Genomic DNA, 21,068 nt, shown 5'->3' with positions numbered 1-21,068 from the left:
TTCATTTTGTTCGTCAGATACGGATGACCAAGGAAATGAAGTGAACAATAAACATTTACAGTCATCGATAACAGTGAATATTGCGATAAAGAATGAGAGAATATAGTTAATAGTATCAGATAATGAGATGAATTAAAAAATTAAATTAAATTGAATAAACGAAGCGGGGTTTTCCAAGAGGCAGATGCAATTTTCGATTAATGCCATAAATATAATTGATCAATAATTATCATGTACTGAAAGCGCTGCGTGTCAGTTGAATTTGCATTTTTTTTTGGTTTTTTCTTTTTATTCGCATTGTTCTCACAAATTTTTTATAAAACTTCTATTTTCCTTTATAAAAAGAACACATACGTAGAGATCTGTACAAAAAAAAAAAAAAACAAAACACATTAATAACAGTTAATAATGATAGTAAAATTAACATTATTTATAATAATAGTCGTGATGGTGACCATCAAGATAATAATAATACTAACACGTATAGTGGTAACAATAATAATAACAACATTAACGCTAATAACTATCGTCACTTTGTGCCCAATTAATTATACACATGCCATATTATTTTAATGAATTTCTTTTTCTTTTCTTTTCTTTTTTTCATTTTTTTTTTTTTTTTAGCGATCACCTATCAATTTATAACTTAGAATCAATTATTTTTTCATATGTTTGGTTGCATGATATTTACTATGTCTTCATTTTTTCTTGTAACCATAGGAGTTGATTGCTGAAACATAAATATGTGCGGATAAAAATTAATGATTTGTAAGTATGAATGAAAATCACCAAAAAGGAATACGAAATATGCTCGCCGATGAAAGTCGGTCGGATTTACGAATAACTTGAAATTTAGGAAGTCGGTTTCAAAGTTCGCAAACAGTTGAAAATATTGGAATGTGTTTGCGTGAAGAAGAGGAGCTTTCACTCAATTGCTGTGCGGATACAGTTTAAAAAAAACTCGTAAACCAAACGCTTTTCATTTACTTTGTTATTTTTAATCATAGGTGCCTTGTTCAAGAAAAGGAAAATAACTTCAAAAACTCACCCTCGTACTCCTTGTCGCACATGAGCAAAAGTTCAAGCCACTGGGGTCCAGTGACTCGTGGAATTTGCAGATTACCACCGTAACATTCAGGTAAACATTTCGGCGACAAGTGTTCGTGTAGGGATTTCCTATCGGTACCGTGGAAAATGATCTGTAAAAAAATTTGTTTTAACATTTATCATGGACTGTTCAAATTAGATGAAATCATACTTGAATTTTGAGGAGCCTAGAATGTGGTTCGAAGAGTTTGAAAAGGAATGAAGAAAGTCGAAAAAGTCTTCGTCTCATTCTCACAGCAGGAATGCGTCGCGAAGGAGGAAGAAAAAAAATTAAGACGCCTAATATACGCCTTGATCCGAGCCTTGATCACAATGTTGTGCAATCTGAACTCAGTCAGTTACTTTCTACCGACAAGGAGAGTATCCCAGGTTTGATTTTTTTTCATAATTTGTTATGGTAGACTAAAATCTAAGCGAAGAAAAGATAATGAAGATGGAGAAAAAAGAATCGTAGAAATTTGAAAGTCCTGCAGAAGACGTACGAAAAATTCGAATCATGATCTTCTATTATTAAAAGTCAGCGATCGTTTAATTTTGCGAGGTGAGATAAATTAGGTCTCGACTACAAAAAAGGACGCAAAGAAGCAATAACGAGAAAACAATAAAAGAGGTTCAGAGATTTTTGAAAATCGCTTGAATCGAAAATCATTCGACATCATTATTATTTTTTGGAAATTATTATTAAAATATAAAATTTCGTAAGGAGGCAATCGAATAAAAAAAAGAGAACATAGCAATAGAAACTTTTAAAAGGTTTTAAAACAATTCAGAACCAATGACATAGCTCATTGTCAGTCAAGATTCATATAAGCGTAAACAAATCATTGAAAGGACATTCTGGTACGAGTTCAACGTTGTTAAAGACATAATTTGAAATGATCTGCATCTAGCTTTTTGTATATATATATACTCTTATATATAAATAAGATCAGACTGAAACAAGTTCAAGGAATACAACTTAAATGCGATAAAAATCGTCGGAATAATTAGCATCGAAAGTATCCGTGAATTAGAAAAAGAGCAACAACTCTTTCTGTCTAACTACGAATATGTCATATGCCTACGTGACGGGGATAGGTGTGAGTATATGGTCAAGGTGATGACGTATACATGAGAGATAGCCATCCTCCTTGACACAATATGGACATGTTCATACTGCTCGGACAGCAGCAACTAAAAATCGTAAGAAAGACGTTCCAAATATGTCCGATCATCAATTTTTTCACCTCAAAAACAGAACTTTATGACCAAAAGATGTCTCTCCCGATGTTTGCCCGTGAAAAAACCAGTCACGACACATCGTTCATAGGTAACTTTGACAATTATCAGTTTTGTGCTGCGTTAGTGACTTTACGCACAATGTCCAGACGTGTGTAAATTTTTGACGCAAACTAGGGTGATTGCTCGGCTGAAATAAGACAGAAACAAGAAGATTACTCACTCGGCTCTTGAGCTTTTCCCTCAGGAAAGGTTTGAACAGTGCGAAGACCACGTTGAATATATAAGGCTGGTTGACGATGTGGATGTTCTTGATCCTGAGGGGAACACTGTCCTGAAGCCAGTCGACGATCCTTTTGGCGAAGGGCGGGGTGAACTGCCATGTTTGCTGGAGTGAGAGACCGTCCATGTCGAAGATGACGACGGCACCGGCGATTTGGGACGATGGCTCGAGGGTGGCAGCCTCGAGGAAAAGAACACAGCCCTTGAAGACCTCGTCCAGGCTGCACTTGTTGTGCTTCCACTTCTTGCCCAGCTCGATGATCAGGATTCGACGACCGTCCTGATCCCGGTTTGGAAGCACCGTCAGGATGTTGTGTTCGAAGATGTTCTTTTCACGGCTTGGCTTCAGATCATTGTACACGTTCGCGTGCTTTATCTTGAAGTTGTAGTAGTTCTTTATCAGCTTCAGTGCCGACGCTGGGTAGAACTTGACCGGTCTTAGGAACCTGACCAACCACGCCTCGTTGTCCGATGGCCAAACCAGGTCAGTCTCTCCTGAAATAAGGATCAACGTCTTGGTTTCTCCTAGTGTTCACCTTTTTCTTGGTAAGGAAGGTGTCGTGAAGAAGATATTCTCAGTTTGTTCACCAAGAAGTTTTCGGGATAATGATTTCAGACAAAGACAACGTAATTCGAGATCATATTCATCTCTAAGGATGCAAAAGAATGCCTGAAGAAAATAAGATGATGAAGAAAAAACAGTGGAAAAGGTAGTGTAAGATGAAGTTCAAGGTTCCAATTATACAGAAATATTCATGTGAATTAACAAACAAACGTCGGTATTTCTTATCCTCAAGGAAGAAGAAGACGGTTACAATTGTGAACGCTTATTTGTTGGACAGGTTAAAGTCACGAAAAAAGAAGAGGAAAGTATGAAGAATCTATAAATTACCGACACTTTCTGTCATTTGAACAAAAGATGTATTATCTATGAAGAAAAACGTCGAGAAAGAAGGGCAAGAAGATAACAGCATTTGCACATTCTTCGCCGAAGAAGAATCAATGCAGAAAAATGAGAGTACAAAGCTGAAGAAATAAAAAAATGTCAGCTTCTGATGAATATTCTTATTTGAGAGAAGAGCAATTCATAGAGAAGTTGAACTTGTTCTCCGTAGGAGAAGGATATCCAGTTATAATTATTCCTACCGTTGAGGAGCTCCCTGAGTTGCGCAACGGCCTCTTTCGTTCTCTCGGGTGTTTCTCTGAGCTCATTTTTGGCAACTTCAACCAGTTCAGCCGACGGTGGTCCAAGTTCAAACTCGAGAGTGAAATCACCGAGCTTCAAGGACGGCAGGACGTCCATGTCGGTCATCATCGTGGCTAGAAAAAGAGGTAAAAATTTTTTTTACAGAGTCGGTAAATCCCGGTATATTATTGAATTCAGTTAACGATCAACGGTCACGATCTTCGGCATCGTAACCAGTGATAGAGAAATCACACGTGTAATGTAATGCCTTTCCGTTCCTAATCGGTATCCTGTTGGCAGTAATTGTTGCTTAATTACTCGTTCTTCATGTCAGGCACGTTCGATAGCGGATGTCAATTTGAAACATGGTTGGTAAGTATAAGGTCAAACTGATGTTAGGGTGAAAAATATGACGAAGACGAAGAAGAATTGAACGACTTATCATTTTCCACCAAATGTGACTTGTTTTCCGTAAAGTTTCAGACTGACGACTGATCTGAAAAGCTTTCTTCAAGCAATGGGAAGTCACAGCTTGCGTCAAAGCTTCCAAGAATACGCTTTGTACAAAAAGAAAAAGTCATTATCCCGAGAAAAGGAACGCTCGATTAATCTTTTCTAAAAACTCAAGGACCTCGAAGATGGGATCCAGACCAAGGATGAATGCGAGACCTAGATCTCAGAAGCTGGTAACCTTGACAATTTTTTTAACGCACAAAATATCCCAAATCTATCTAATGCTGATGCTTAAAACACAGAACAACGCATCCCAAACAGTATCAAAACAAGCTTAATGACTCCGAAAAATTGGACAAAAACATCGAACGGCTGGGTAAAATACTAGTCAACTTTCTCCACTGATTATTTTCTCCTATATTTTCTTCACTGTTAAAAATTTCTGCACAGTGGCCGACAGAGATTTAATTTTCTCATTTCTCCAAATATTGTACGACGGTCTCGACGAATGAAATTATTATAAAATCTGAAGTCATACTCGTGTATATATATTACATCGATATTTATTTCCCGTTCGTCGTGAATGCTAATTTCACTGCGGTTGTCGAGTTATGGACATCAGGGAATTACACGCAGAGATGATAAAAATGACCTTGCGGTGCGCGGTGGTACCGAAGAGGACCAGTTCATCTTCATTCAATACGAATGCATATTTTTACGGCTCGCAAACAAGCCTTACCTCGTTGAAGTTCAAGGAAAAAATCGGAAAAACTGTTTATATTCTACTGCCGGATATCAGAGACGAGAGTGCATGTTGAATTTTCGTGGTTTTATTTCGTTACATTATACCGATTGACACACAGCCACACGTCATGAAAGTGCACCTGAAGCTGATCGCAGATCAATTCGTGCGCAGCTGTGTTCAATTTGAATATACATACTCATTTCCAGTCAAACCGCGAATAAAGAAGATGATGAGGTAAAAAAGAAGCCGGATCTGGGAGAAAGAAAAAATTGGAATGGACAGAAGGACCTTGGACCATGATCTTGCAAGTATATGACTGATGATCAGGTGGAAAAAGGTCGGACGAGTTTGGTATCTTATACATATGCATATTACAAGGTGATGAAATTTGACTTTAGTCGATTCACGATCGCGATCTCGCTGAGACTTAAGAGAAAAGGAAGCGGATAAATATTTTAGAAAATTATAAACGTGGTGACAGCAACATATATCGTTCACGAACGAAGAAGATTCGTTTAGTTTCGAGGAAAACAAAATAAGTCCTGCTCTTAATTTTTCTAATCATTTATTTTTATTGTTATTATTACTATTTTCAGAAAATTTGAAAGAGAAGCCATTTAGTTGCGGTTCGAGAAATTGTAAAAACGTTTCTTTTCTTTGTGTTTTTCGAAACAAACGTTTTCATTAGGACTTTTGGAAAATAAGATTTCAATAAACATTACCGATTTCGACTTCATTATAGTAAGATTATATAATATTATTTGTGACGTGGAACGTATACAAACTCGAATGAAAATGATCATAAAATATTATAATGACGACGATAAAGTCTTACGCAGGTAAGGCTATTTGCGAATCGATTAGCACAAATATTTAATATGTAAATCGTCTACGTATGGCTGCTTATGCTATTAAATGGTACTCGTATTATAAATACATACATAGATTACTTACGTCATTGGAGTTCTATTAACTGTTGATCATCTGACGCAAAATACTGAATTGATAAATTCGCGGTAAAAAAGCTATGTAATGACGGTGAAAAATAATAATGATCAAACTGCAGGTGCGGTGAAAAAGTGATGACACAGATGAAAAACTACACACGACAAGAAAAAAAAATTAGCAACCACAATTTATCTGATTGCAAAAAACGTTGAACCAAACAGTTTTCACAGAGCATAGTTTAAATTGATTATCGTTATTCCTTACGTACATGCGAGTTGTAATGTAATAATTATGCAAACGACGATGTAAGAAACAGCGATGACAAGAAAGATTGGACAAAGTGAATATAAAAATAGGACCAAAGATCAAGATGTCCTAGCCATTAACAAGTTAGTACAGGCAGCTCACCTTTCAAATAAATTATATAGGATCGTATGACCGTGACCATCACTCATGACTCGCGACCCATCGATGGTGATCGTCGTTAATCGGTAAGTTAGAAATTACGCGTATTAATTTCTCGTTAAACACCTATTATATCTACCTCAGCCCGTCTTTTTTTGGATGATAACGAAAAAAAGTTGCTTATAACACTAACGGGCTCGATTGCGATAAGAATATTTCTATCTAATTGTCAATTTTTCTTCCACTTTCATGCAAGGTGTCTTCGTCGGGATATCTGTATCAGCCCAAAGGCAAATGAAAATGCTATTATTGGACGAGGAAGATTCTGCAACGCTCGTGGATGCCGATATTATTTTTTTCTCAGGCGACATTTTGTGCTTGTTTTGGGTATGCCAGATCTGGAAAACACAAAAATGGCCCAAACGCGACGAATTGAAATCCCGTTCGCTAGAACCAGCAACCCAAAGTCGCGAGGTGGATGCAGCTGGGACGCAACGGCCATGACCTTGCAGACGACGTTGAGTCAGGGCTGATAATCGCGCGTTTGCAACCAAGTCTCGTTCTGCGCTTGACAATTGACTTGAGTACCGTGTACAATTATTCCCTTCATATCACGGGTAATTTCTGTACCAGTATGTCAACAACTGGAATGAGGAAAATGGCAGACATGCAGAGTCATCGGATCGGAATATAATTCGAAGTGGAAACGCAGATTTGTTGTTCACGTTGCTGATTTCAGTTTCAAGGGAAAAATAAATAAATAAAGAAATAAATAAATTTCAATAATTATTTTCGCGTCGTCGACGAGGTTAGGCCCCAGAAATCAAACGTATCAATTAAACGTAGCTCGCATGCGCCGGGTACACGGATAAGTAATGCTTACGAAGCAAAGCAATTATGTGTGAACGCGGAACAAGCGTAGTTTGAAACGCGATGAAGAATAACCGCTCTTTGTTACGTAATGTTTCATGAATTGTGGATTGCAAGAGCTATGACTTGAAACATGTTATTTTGAAGCAGTCACAGAACTCAAGGTGAAGTTCTCGATTCTCAAAGTTTCAACCGTGTCATGTAGCCAAAATTCAGTTGAAAAAAAAAAAAATTAATATTAGAATTTACGATCGTTATTCGCCAATTAATCAGGTGCAAAAACATGTGTAACATAAATCGACATCAAAGTTCTTAAAAGCTGTATTAATGTATTATTAAACACCCGGATGGCCTTCAACAGATTGTCAATTTTGAAAAAACGTTTACAATACACTTTATACAAATTTTCAAGATCTGCTCTTCACCGCCTTGTGCATATTTGCCAAGACAATCAGTTCGCGCGTGTCACGTACCGTGAAAAAACTTTCCCTAAAGTACATGTTGTACTTCGAGGAAAAGAAGTACGAAATATGTGTGCAGTCAAATAACGTACGCACCGGAAAAAAGTTGGTTTCTGATAGTTTTTTTTATCTTGAAATCGTAGAATGTAAAGGTTATTATAACCAGTCTGTCAAATCGCGTCAACGTGTTTCCGAGAATCCACATAAAGATGATTTACAAGTGCGGACACCGATTCCATAATTTTCCTTTCCGTTATCTTCTATCCTTCATGAATCATCTCTCAAGAATGTGAATACACCGAAACTCAACAGAGTAAAACAAGTGAAAGGCAATTCAAAAGATTTATCAAACGTCTCCTCTCCGCATTTCACTGTCAACTATCGGTACGTAATTTTTCAATTACACGCAAAATTATTCAAAGATATGCTGTAACCACTCATCGAGTGATTTGAATTAATCGTTAACAACTTTTTTCTTCCGTTTTGTTCTAAGCTTAACTTCAAAAAAACAAAAATATTCAAATCATTCGGTTTCTACACTCGTTACTAGTTTCTCTGGGTAATTTTTGAATTGAACAGAGACAGATAGATGCAAAAAATTCAACAACCCGTAGAAGGAGAAAAATTTCAAGAAATAGTCAAACTTTCGTAGTTCATACATTTGGCTTCGGTTTTTCTAACTCATTTTTTCGAACCTTATAAACTTCGAATATCCATCGACGATTCCTGATCCAATGTCTTTGAAGAAGAAAAGAAACAAATGAAGAATGAAATTCCTTTATACTATTTTGTATTTTACTCACGTGCTTTCTTCGCCATGGTTGTTGGAGGAATGAGTTGTACGAAACGCTCCTTCTTGCCTTGCGGTGTTATATCGTACGCTCGTGTTTATACGTATGTATTTAGAATTATACATACAATCTGTTTATTATTTACTTCTCCGTTTTCAAAATATATTCAGTATGAAAATTTTCGTACAACCGAGCGATGAAGTAACAAATGAAATGAAAAACAAACAAACAAATAATTCGATTGTGACGAATTTTACGACCTTACAATATACGTTACCGTTGTTATATTTCTTTTGTTTATTTTGAATTGACGATTTTTATCGGAAGAGAATAAGAGAACAGGAAGTAAAAAACCGAAAACAATAACCGATCGAAGAAATGAAGTATATTTGTCGAAAATTGTTTTATGCGTTTCACTTCAAATTTTGATTAGAGAGGCTTGATTTATGGACCGCCCGGCACGGCGAACGGCTTCAAAGTGTGTCCGCGTTTCGTGTCTCCGGACGTTTTATTGTCATGGACGAGCGAACGAAGCGGCATTAACAACACACTAGCCACCTCTACAGTCTAACTGTACAAACCAAAAAAAGGCATGCGAAGAGAAGAAGAAATTGGGGGAAAAAAGGAGCGAGCACGCACTTTACACTCGACACCCAACACACGCAATGTCTTTGGACCACCGACAGCTCAGCTCGTAGCTGACTTTGAGATTAAATAATCGTCGATCAGCTTTTTTCGGTTATCTGTACAGGCGACGTCCTTCTTCGTTTAAACTGGCATACATATATGTTTGTCGGTGAGCTTGTGTTGGGCCTGTGTGCATTTTTAATAGAGACGGCGCAGGCCCCAGGCTCAGAAAGTTCCACGATTGGACAAACGGTTTTAAGAGGACAAACAATGTGCAGGGGCGTGACTAGGCTGGGGTAAGCCGGGCCCCCGAGGTAAGGGGGCTCCGAAGATGTCAGGAGGTGTAAAATGAAGACTGTGCTTCTGATGCTTGCCATTTCAAAGTCTTATTTTCATTTAATATTGTATTATGTATGTATGAATAATTGTATTGACTGTACAGGAAAAGTGTAAAATATCTTCTTTGGATAAGTGGTAATTTTGGTTGAGAGTGAATAGAATGAGAAGCTCCTGAAATTTTTTTTACATTATTTACACAGTGGGCCCAATTTGCGTCCTTGCTTTGGGGCCCCTAAATGCCTGGTTACGCCCCTGATAATGTACCTTGACTTTACGTGATAATGTATACAGAAATTGTACGTGTACGTGTATTTTTGAGCGCGATTCAATTTTCTAGGTCTATACCGTATCTTATTCTTCCTGTAATATCCTATTTTTCTTAGAAGATTTCAGTTCTATATTGAATGATTTATAGGAAAGTGAAAAAAGTGAAAATCGGAAATCAGCAGAAATTTTTGAGAATTTGAATAAAAGATGTGAAGTTTGCGTGAAGAAAACTTTATGGGCGCATCAGCTACTTATAAACTATAAATAATACAGTCTTATTTTTTCTTTCGTTTTGATAACACCATAACTGAAGTGACTAAACAATGAGAAAGTTAAAAATCACGGCTAAATGGCGTGACGAATGCTGAGGTATATTTGATATTATAAAACGAGTAAGATTAAATCGCTCCTGGCATACACAAATGTCTTTTTTGACGCCGGTAGAAAAAATTTAACCTCACTATTTTATGTATTTCTGCATTTTCAACGTATAAAAAGTTTTTGTTTTTTCTTCAATACATCATAAAAAGATCCAATCACGCAAACGATTAACGCTGATTTGAATACTTGGGTAAAGAAAAAGAGAGCACTGAAACTAATTCTGAGTCAATATCGGAGTAAAAATGGAAAGAAAAGAAACACTGCTTGAACAATATAAACCACAGAGTTGGCGTAAATTTTATTTGTAAACCCTTCATACTACAAATTCGTAAATACTTATGTATATACATAATAAGGTGGGCGTTATTTTGCCTTTGGGACATCTTTTAGCTCCCCTCATAAAAATACAATCAAGGTATGTAAAGTTTGAAGACGCTCAGATGATTTCAATGCGTGATTGAAATTTCAAACGAGAAATTACTAATACTTGAATATTCATTACACAGATAACATCAATTTAATAAACCTGAAATTTTGCACACTTTTTGGGCATATTATGTGGTATGAAATGCAATTTTTGCAGATTTTCTGAGCGCCGATCAAAAAACTTGACACATTCAAAACATTTATCTTCGTTATCTTTGATATGTTTGTGAGTAGAAAAGTTATAAATCAAAAAATGTGTAAAAATTGCATTTCTTACCACAAGATATGCTCAGAGTGTGATAAATTCCAGATTTTTCGATTGAGAATATGTGCCACGTGTAATAAATATTTAAGTATTCGAAAATTTTCAATTATAAATACAATCGCTCGGCGGCACTTGTTAAAGTTATTTGAGTGCCTTCAAAATTTACGCGCACCTTTTTACCCAATTTGATTATATTTTTATGAGGGAAGCGAAAAAATTTTAGTTATCTTAATACACAGGTAACATCAATTATTGGTAAGGAGAATTAAGCAACGTGAAATAAGCGAGAAAAATGTATACCAACAAATATATTACAGAACTGACAAATATCGGCATTTAAAACTCAAGGTAAATGAATATCCGTGAATAATGAAACAAACAATTTTTCCACAATCGTTTCTTACATCACAAAAAAATGTATCGCCCTCCGCGTGCTTACGTAATATTGTGTACGTATATACAATGCCGAAGAACCATTGAATCGATCCAAATTACTTGACCAGATTCTAAACAAGTGTATATAGGACTGCACGCCAACTCAATAAACGGTTGACTGTGAAAGTTTTTAATTTCACTATAGTACATGTCGCATCTCTGATTTCATTACTGATTATTTAAATTATTTCTCTAGTCCTAAAACGAAGTCGCGAGTTTTTTCAAAATTTGATAATAGATTTTTAACACCTACGAAAATCGGAAAACACGAGAAAAATTTTTTTTTCAATGATTTCAGAAATAGAAAGATAACGTCCTTCTACTTTAAATCTTGCGTGAAATGATTTATTTGAAAAACTGAACCTTTTTTTCTTGCTTCATAAAAATCAATTTGAGGGTTTGTGAGATTAGTTTAAGAATATATAAGGTAAAGACGAGTGACCAAAAACGTTTGACAATTTCTTCGGAAGATATTCAGGGGTCTTACCAAGATCGAAAGCATCATTGATGAAATTAAAAAATGGTCAACCGTTTACTGACATGAGTTGGCATAGAATGCCCCATATATGTGTGTGTTTAAAAACACACACATATATATTAAAATATATATGTATGTACCAAGAGGTTCGCTTGAAAGGACCTGCTCGTAGCGCGTGCTATTCAACTCGCTTAATTTTGACAGGATGACATCCGTGCTCGCAGCCTGAAGCAAACCTTTCTCGACAAGAACAAATTCCCTAGAATCAATCGGTTGACAAGTGACAGTCGACCATAACCTCTCGCGTATTAAGGTGCCGCTGACCTGGCTTGTAAATCTATATTTCATGACATCATAAGCACTTACAGAACTTCTAAGCGTTCAAAGTTGGACTAAGGTCGCTGATTTCATTGGCCTGTACCGCTAGATTCGACCAATAAATATAATTTCTAAGTTTTTCTGAATCATGAACAGGCTTCTGTCACCTGAAAATTTCCTCGTCGAACTGTGCCATATTTACGGGAAGCTAATGCCGATGGAATCGGTATTCTCGGATTACATGTGTGCTTTTAGACATCTCTAATTTCCTGTCGGAAGTGAAAGGAATTCTGAAATCGTAGAAGCGGTGAATATTCGACAAGTCGGTTATTCCAATCGGTTATTCGAAGCGTGTTTTTAATTATTTCGTCATTAACCATAATACACATTATCAGCGATCTGCGTTAGCAATGACTGAGTTAGGTAAGCCAGGGACGTAAACCTTTACTCAAGCTACGATTTAAAAAATTTCCTAGTCATATTCGTACCCCCGTTCTCTCACAGTTCGACAAGGAACTTTCCCCACTTCTGACGTCAAGAAATATATTTATGACACGCCAGGTCAGCGGCACGTTAAGAATGGCCGGGTTTACGGCGTAGACGTGATTCACTACGCATCGCTCACTCTGCCTCCCGTGCTAGTAACATTTTTACGAAGTTGGCTACGCGCATAAACTAGACGAGTTGCATTTGTCGAGCAGGCGGAGCAGGTTCTTTCGAGAGAATCTCTCGGTATATATATAATATATATATATATATATATATATATATATGAATATGAAACCAGTTGACCGCGATCGGTAAATACGTCGAACTGTCACGTCGGTCGCCGAACTTTGAGTCAAGATGGGTCATGGGGGAAGCCTTCGCGTCGCTGGGCCACGGATTCACTCCAGACCGCTAACCAAAGTGATAAACAACGACCGCCGCAAGACTCGGGATGACCTGTGGCGCTGTTCACGGTCAATCATCACATGAACGGCTGAGTAACGCTTATGTGATATACCTATATATATATATACCTATATACCTCTACGAATGGGTAATTTTACTGTCCACGCGGGGAATAATAACAGATTATCATCCATATTGTACTCCGGGAATTTGAATACAATCAACTTTCTTGTTGTCGTTTTTATTTTTGTTCTTCTTTTCTTTGGGTTTTATGCTTTTATGCCCGGCTGTTCTCTGTTAGATAAAAACTCACGGAAACACGACGTTGAAGAGGTTAAAAAGTGATGAAGAGATCAAACATTGAAATGAAAATCGTAAAAGCAATCAGTATCGATAAAAGGCAAGGAGTAAGAATAATACAGATTATATGTGATGGAAGCAAAAGAAGAAAATAATTATCATAAAAAAATAACGAAACCTTTAAGACGTGTTCATAATTTTATTTGCAAATGAACTAGACGCGCATGTTCTATGAATAAGTAATCATAGTTGCGGATAATGGTGGAAAATATGCCGCACAAAAGTGAAAGAAGGAGAAGATTGTGTACATACAATGTATACATCGAATCGTGTGTATAATTATTTTTTCCACAAGGGAAGAATTAATATGCTGTTTACTTGAGCCTCGAAAGCGCGTTCATTCATGTATTTATATGCTGCAACCCATCCATCTCAATACATGCATACGTAGGTGTAATATATGAAGGCCTCCGGGCAATCGGTATATAATATGAATTCGTAAATACGTCAATAGTCAGTGATGATAATTCTTACGTACGAAAGCGTGTAAGATTTTCTCCATGTCTTGTGAGTGCACACGTAACTTCAATCCTAGAATAATTATAATATCATCTGAACCTTTATCATATTTATCGTATAAACACTATCCGTATAACACATAAGAGTCGCTTTATTGGTGCTGGATATCGTAATATTCGATATAAATTGGAATTGTATACGCGCGGTATTTATACAGGTAATTAACATGAAAATAAAGAAGAATAACAAAAATTTGAAAACAATTTAGATACTCAGAAAAATACAAACAAATAAGCGAAACGTAGATAAAATTTTCCTCTGCTACACGGAGCAAAAGAATCGGTTATATCGACAAAATCGTGGGGGAACGAGAAATTTAATCACTGAAATTAAACATTGGTTGATGTAAATCCTTGATATTTCTTTATTAACATATTTTCAGTTACCTTCGTTGATTTTTAGTTACATTTAGTGAATTCTACCTTTCGCCGCGAGGTAGTCTGCAACTGATTCTTTTTCGCCGCAAAAATATGTTTTGTTCACTATGCTAATCGCGTCGCTTATAATCAGTGAACGGATCGTTTTTTTATTTTCTATCACTTTTAGGTCGTAGATTAATCGGAAAGAAATAAATTTATATAACCTTTAAAATTTATAATATCTGAATGATAAACATGTATAAACAAATTATTACTTCAACAAATTGTTGAATCCCATATTATATATATGTGCGATAATTAATTCATCGAATGCGGTTATAAACTATCGACATGAATATTATCGCATTCGCGAGATTCTTCTGTAATTTTTTCCCTCTTGTTCGGTTCAAATTTTTTTCCTGGGATTCAGTTAAAATTTCTATCTTTCTACTGGTGCAGTGAATGTGCTCTGTAAAAAATATGACACTGAGCGATCAGCATCGAAGGAGGTTTAAACAAGTAAAACAAGCCCAATGATTGTTGTGTTCACAGTGACGTGATTCTTAAGGGGTAACACCACTCTGGGATTTTGGAAAGTACCATTTTTTTTTTTCACTTTGAGAAATTGAAACTACACGGGGAGATGTTTCACACTATTGTAAAATATCGTAAGGTTAAAGTTGATATTTTGAAAGATATGGTAGAATTTTTGAAAAAATATCAATCTATTGCCGAACTACTTACGGAGTTTTCCAAATTTATCAGGTTACTACTCACTATACCTACTTCGTCTTGCATGACTGAACGGTCGTTTTCCGCACTGAAAAGACTGACAACGTACTTGACATTAACTATGACACAAAACCGGCTCAACGATACCTAGCAATTCCGGACGTCCTTCGTGAATCAACTGAGAATCTGTACTACGAAGGGCTGATTAATGAGTTTGGATGTCGAAATCATGTCATCTGAACTGTTTCATCATGGAGATTACACAAGGAGGATGAACTCAAACGGGTGAATTGACAAAACTTGTCACAGTAATCGTTCTCATCAAGTTTATTTTTTTTTTTTACCACTAGCGTCGCTAGTGTTCCTATTGTACCGAAGTGTGATTGGTTGCATGGATGCTCAAGATCGACTCTAATCGATGATCCTGCCATGTGATTCTTAGAAAGTTTTCACTACCGCTTTATACCCCCTCCACTGTCTTCGATGCATATGGGACACAAGTCTCATCTCTTTTCAGACAGCTATTTGTTTACATGGAGTTCATGCTCCTTGTGTAGTCCCCATGTATTTCACTTTCAACATAACCACACTTCTATTTGTGAAGAGATCAGTCACAGGGTAGTGCGTCATTCGGGTTAAGTGTGCGCACTTGAGCATTTGAAGGGGTGTCAGGATTAAAGGATCAGAGTTGGAAAAAAATGAAACCATGTTTCCGATAAGGTATTTATTCGACCACCATTATTCAATGATTAAATTGAGAAACAATGTATAAACGCATTTGGGGAAAGTTTACGCATTTTTCCTCAAATAAACGTCATTACAGTATATCGTGATACGAGTGCGGGAAGTTGGCGATTTCTGATGAGTGTGAAGTTTGTGACGGGAGCCGAAGGTGAGCGCAGCAATTCATGCAACTCACGAAGACACATACAAGACACGCGACAATTTTTGTAAACACCTGTAACGGGAAGTTTTACTCGACAAAATTGTGAACATGGTAGTGTAACCCGAACGTAGCCGCGTTGCGGAAACACAGCGGACGCGATCGTAGTTACGAGTCATCACGTGAGATGACGCTAATTGCATCGGTTTAGTTCAGAAAACTGCTAGAAAAATACCATTTCCTAGCAGTAGTGGATATTTCATCACAGTTTCTGAACTGTTGGAAATCGGATACTTCACGCGTCCCCCACAGTGCACGAAGTCGAATTTCCCGTGCAGGAGTTACAAAAATTAAATTTTTATGAAACAAATTCATCGTTTTTTCAGGAAAGATGGTCCCCGAGAGACTAATTTTATACAAATACTCATAACCTCACTATCACCAAACGTAATCTCAAAGTTAATGCAGAGCATTAAGTTAATTAAGGTGGGACAATCTTTGCCGTGATGGCAGAAGTTATTTTCGTAACGCCGGATATAGTTTCTCTTTTTTTTTTTCGTTCAATACAAACGGCCCATATCGCTTCGCTACTCGCTTTCTCTTCCAAGATACCTCCAACTTCTTCTCGGAAACCGCTACATCCCCCCCCCCCCCCCCCCCCCCGTCCTTCGAAGATAACGAAGGTGCGCATACTTACCCACTGCGCACGATTACCCCAAATGCCTCTGACAGTTAGTCGGCATATACACCCGAAACAGCCGTCGGTGCGATGTTCTTCTACGGCCAATATCCGCGCAACGTAAGTCAGTGTCCGGGGGGGGGGGGGGGGGGGGGGCAAGTGTTAGGGAACTGACTAGTCTAAAAGCTGACGCTGGATTGTTCAAATTTTGCATATAAAATATTACTTTTCTCGTTCTTAAATATGATATCACTCGTTTTGAATATTCATATATGCATCAATACACAATGTTGAATCGTTGGGACACTACAATTGAATTTATTTTAGAATTGTAATAATCTAAAAATAGAAAGAGTGGGTCGGCTTTTGGAACTTTTTGGTCTATAGTTATATTCTGATATTTGATGGATGCTTGCAATCGAGGACGAAATTATACTGGTGTGTTTTCTGGAGTGTGTTGCGTGAGATTTACACTAGAATATTTTCACCTTTCTTCGTAATTATTTTCAATCAAGTTCACGTATAATAATGCTATTAGCAATTATAAGATGTAATTGTAACGCAGGAAATAATCAAATCTCATAGGAGATTCGCGTACCTTTGTTTGGACACAATTTTTGTCATTTGTATCATTCTTGGTCATACAAATGTATTACGTGATAGTTAAAAAGGAAATCTCAATTGTCGATAATAGGTGTCTAACAAAATAGTTTCATAAAGAGTAAAAATACTATTTTTCACGGTACTTTTGATCACAATACAAACAAATTCGATTACTAGAAATAGCACCAAGAATGATAAAAATTTTTTGCAGCTAATGTTTTCTTTTTTTTTTTCATAAAATGATTCTTCATGAATTTTTTTTCCATTGTATTATTTTACTATTTCATAACAATTTGTATAAAATTTTCTATAAGCATCGTCTGAACTATATCACAGTTCATCTAGTCTTTCGATTTTTTTCGTTAGAAGTGCACGGTCAACAACAATGCGACATGGCAATTTTCAATGCCCATTTTTTGATTCTAAGGTCGTGTATAGTTTTCATTCTTTCGTCAAACCATTATTAAAATCATCGCAGAGATTTGTGGGGACAATAGACAGACCTACATTTTTCTAAAAACCTGTTTTTTGGATACTAGAGATTCATTGAAATTAGAAAAAGTCATTTTCAACTGAAAACAAAACTTTTCCCGAATCAATTTTACATATTTGCTATGCGAAAGTAAAAAACGGTGAGATATAGAGAATAAAATTCAATGATTAATCAAACTCAAATTAAACTAAAAGCAAGCGGAAGACCCTGAATCAGTTCAGCTGTCGCTGTAATTGCATTCGTCACAAGTGACTTGCAACATTAATCGTGAAGCGTGTCACAGCTTGCGACTGCGGCTGCGCGAACCGCAAACTTGTTTTCAATCGAGAAATAAAATTTCAAACAATAGACAAAAAATAATAATAGTAATATCTGTTGTAATGTCGCATCTTTAATGCAATATTACTTTTTAATAGTCTACCTGTTGGTCTCAAAGATTCAGATTATACCAAAAATACATTAAAACATAAATTGAAGAATAGTTTTATGTCAAAACTAATTGAAACATAACCAGATCGTGTTAAGTCATTGTACATGTTTTCATAGTTTTTAGTTTGTTTAGTTTTCATTTTTATTTTGTCACTTTTTTTTTAACCGGGCCTACGCAGGGGTAACTTTTTACCTCCAGTATGTTCAGCATTTTATCGTATGCTGATATATTTATGTACCTAGGTTTAATAGTAAAAATAATAATAATAATAATAACAATAATAATGTAATATTAACCAGATTCAACAAGGAGCTGCAGATAATGGAAAATTGAAATTATGACCGAGTTCGAAAATAAATCAATGAATGAATGAGAAAAAAACCGTTCGACTGTAACTGTGAAATAGTTTTAATGATGTAATATCCTATTGTTCTGGTGAAATCGACTGAATATTTTAACCTGATATATGGAATTAATGAATTTTTTCGTTAATTGATCGATATTGTCGATCAACTTCAAACACTGTGCAACGATATATTATTACGCCAGCACTTGCTGTTACCGGATACAGACATAACCTAATCTTACACACAGAACATAATCTAATGATAATGAAACCCAACCAATGAATCCGGTCACTACCATTTTCTCTGCCTCTTTTTTCTCAACAATTATATGCTTATCTATACACACATCCTCCACTCGTTGCGGACGATGATAATTGCTACAGCTACAAAGAAATATCTCATCTTATACCACGCAGCACTAATTGCTGCATTTAAATTTTTTCTGTATGTTGAGCCATTAACAAAATAACAACAAAAAAACAAGAAATTTCTACAAAATTGACTTTAGCGAACTGTACTGTCTCACCGGTGTGAGTTACGTATAAGTCGTAATGGGCACTTTTACAGAGCGCTTAATCCTGAGTAATTTCCAAGTTCGGGTGATATGATAGCACAAAATGCCGCCGAGTTATAGAAATTTGAAAAGCAAAAAATTAAATCATACATGTAATTTGAATGAGAAATCTTCTCACGTTCTGGGAGAGTACTTAATATTAATATTAAGGGTTCAAATTTTGGGGGAATTTTTTTTTTTTAAGCATTTCCAACAAAATTTCAGGTCGGGAGCGAAAAAAAATAGTCCCAAAAAAAGCACCCTCATACTTATATTAATATTTTATAATTGGCAGGTGTATGTACATATTTGGTTTACTCCTGTGGAAAAAAGTTCACAATTTTTCACTGTTTTACAACGGAAGTTCGGCCTGTTATTCGAAAAACCAGGAACTAAATAATCTTTCGGATGATTGACGTTTCGGATAAATCAAATCGCCATTCGGATAATTGACGTTTGGGATAACTGACGTTTGCATAATCGATGCTCTATTAAGCGAAGAGAACAGATAATCTGTCAAAAATACAAGGAAGTAGAATTTTTGGATTTATAGCGACAGAAGAGCTCGACTAGCTTCATTTCAGGGTTAGAATAACAGTTGCCAGAGTGTGGTAATAAAAATGAAAATAACAAAATATAAACAGTTTTGATTTCGGTAAGACGATGAATATTTTGGTTGAACCTATTTATTGCTGGTGCGACTTGTAATTCGGGGACAAGCATTTTGATGTAATATACAAAAATACGGTACCGTGAAAAATTGAAGAGCGAGTGGAAAAACTGCGGATGATCCAGTTCGGGTTTCAGTCGAGACGAGTGCGCAGAAATTGAGCGCGCGAACACCGAATTCCGTGGAAATTTGCGAACGCAGCTTCGCGGAAGATCGAAGACGGAATGAAGATCGAAGCTCGGTCAGACGTGGTTATAGCTCAAACCTCATCTCTCAGCGCCGATACTTACTACACACTCACTGCATCGTCAACGATAGTCCGAGTTTTTTCGCATTGCATGTCGCACGCACCAAGTTCAAATGCTTGTTGTGAGTCCGGCTTGTGAACCGCGAAGCTATAAAACCGGATCGAAATTGCGTCAGTCCTGTTGTTCGTTGTTCGGCTCAATTCGCTCCAACCTTCCAGCAGGCGTTTCTTACGTACGTGACCTATGACTCGACCGGCGAATGTGGAGGGGGAGTTTGCCTCGGCCGTGAATCATCAGGCAAAGAAACCCGAGGTAAACTAGGTACTAGCATTTTTCCGTAATCGGTATAATTCTCGATCCCCGCTTTAGCCGCCATTTCATCGACACTTCTTGTTCTTCTGTTTAGGTGACTTACATTACGATCGGAAAATGCTCACGCGGAACATTCGTCTCCAATGGATGTGGACATCCATGATGGACATGCGATACTCCATTTCAACCAAAATTAGGAGCAATGGAGCTCTGTCCACTTGTTGTACACTCGGGGACAATGAATCTGAGATACCTAAGTTTTTACACTAGATAGTTATGTTGGCAACACAGAGAAACCTACAGCGCCACAGTCGGCCGAGCGCGAAATTGGATGTTGGATTGAACAAGTGATTATCCCAACGGTGTTCTAATCGTAAGTTCAGATTCGACGGTCATGGGTTATGTTATGCTTATTGAGATTGAATTTGTTTCGCGCTCGGCCCACTGCGGCACTGTATGTTTCTCTGTGTTGCCAACATAACTGTCTAGTGTAAAAAATTAACCGTCTCAGATTCATTGTCCTCAATTGTACATCTGGTAGTACTTTACTACATATCCGCATTGATCTTTGTCAAAGATATCGTGGACTTTGTGCCTTTTGTGGTGAGGAATTTAAGGGAGTGCCTTGGTCGATCTTAACGTTGACGTATATACCTCCAAATATCCAAGTACACGTATCTCAAACGCGGCTTGAAAAAGGGGTTAAGAGCCCCATTGTATATGCAATTCTGGACAGAAACACCGAAATACATTTTCATTCTACGCAGAAATGAAGAAGTGGAATAGTTTTTACAAAATCGAAATTATAAATTCATAGAATAGATGCCATATTCTTACTACCATTTACAAAGTATCGGTTCATTTCCGGTAAAATCAGAAGCTTAAATTAAACGGCACGTGGCAATTTTTCCTTTCCATCATTTGATCGTAAAATCGTGTGTTTTAAATTCTTTCATCGAGTCGTTTCCGAGATCGCCGCGGGAG

General features: G+C 36.8%; 1 protein-coding gene and 1 long non-coding RNA gene across 3 annotated transcripts; one reads left to right on the top strand and one right to left on the bottom strand.

The window, feature by feature from the left end:
• Nucleotides 1-548: 548 nt before the first annotated feature.
• On the bottom strand, nt 549-19,758 carry LOC124219640 (alpha-tocopherol transfer protein-like). Of its 2 annotated transcripts, none has more exons than XM_046627502.2 (5): nt 19,606-19,758; nt 3,754-3,927; nt 2,549-3,102; nt 1,049-1,199; nt 549-730 (listed from the first exon to the last, which is right to left on the bottom strand). In XM_046627502.2, exons 2-5 carry the CDS (start codon nt 3,920-3,922, stop codon nt 699-701), a joined length of 906 nt encoding a protein of 301 aa, XP_046483458.1. In that variant the 5' UTR covers nt 3,923-3,927; nt 19,606-19,758; the 3' UTR covers nt 549-698. The 2 variants fall into 2 exon arrangements, with proteins under 2 accessions (XP_046483458.1, XP_046483457.1); XM_046627501.2 differs by lacking the exon at nt 19,606-19,758 and adding an exon at nt 8,479-8,955.
• On the top strand, nt 4,278-7,121 carry LOC124219645 (uncharacterized). Its single transcript, XR_006883437.2, has 2 exons — nt 4,278-6,430; nt 6,601-7,121. It is a non-coding gene; the product is annotated as an uncharacterized lncRNA (long non-coding RNA).
• Nucleotides 19,759-21,068: the final 1,310 nt, after the last annotated feature.

Source organism: Neodiprion pinetum, chromosome 5 (genome assembly GCF_021155775.2).
Source record: "Neodiprion pinetum isolate iyNeoPine1 chromosome 5, iyNeoPine1.2, whole genome shotgun sequence".
NCBI lineage: Eukaryota > Metazoa > Arthropoda > Insecta > Hymenoptera > Diprionidae > Neodiprion > Neodiprion pinetum.
Note: the sequence above shows the minus strand (reverse complement) of the source record. Positions and strands in the feature narration are given on the sequence as shown.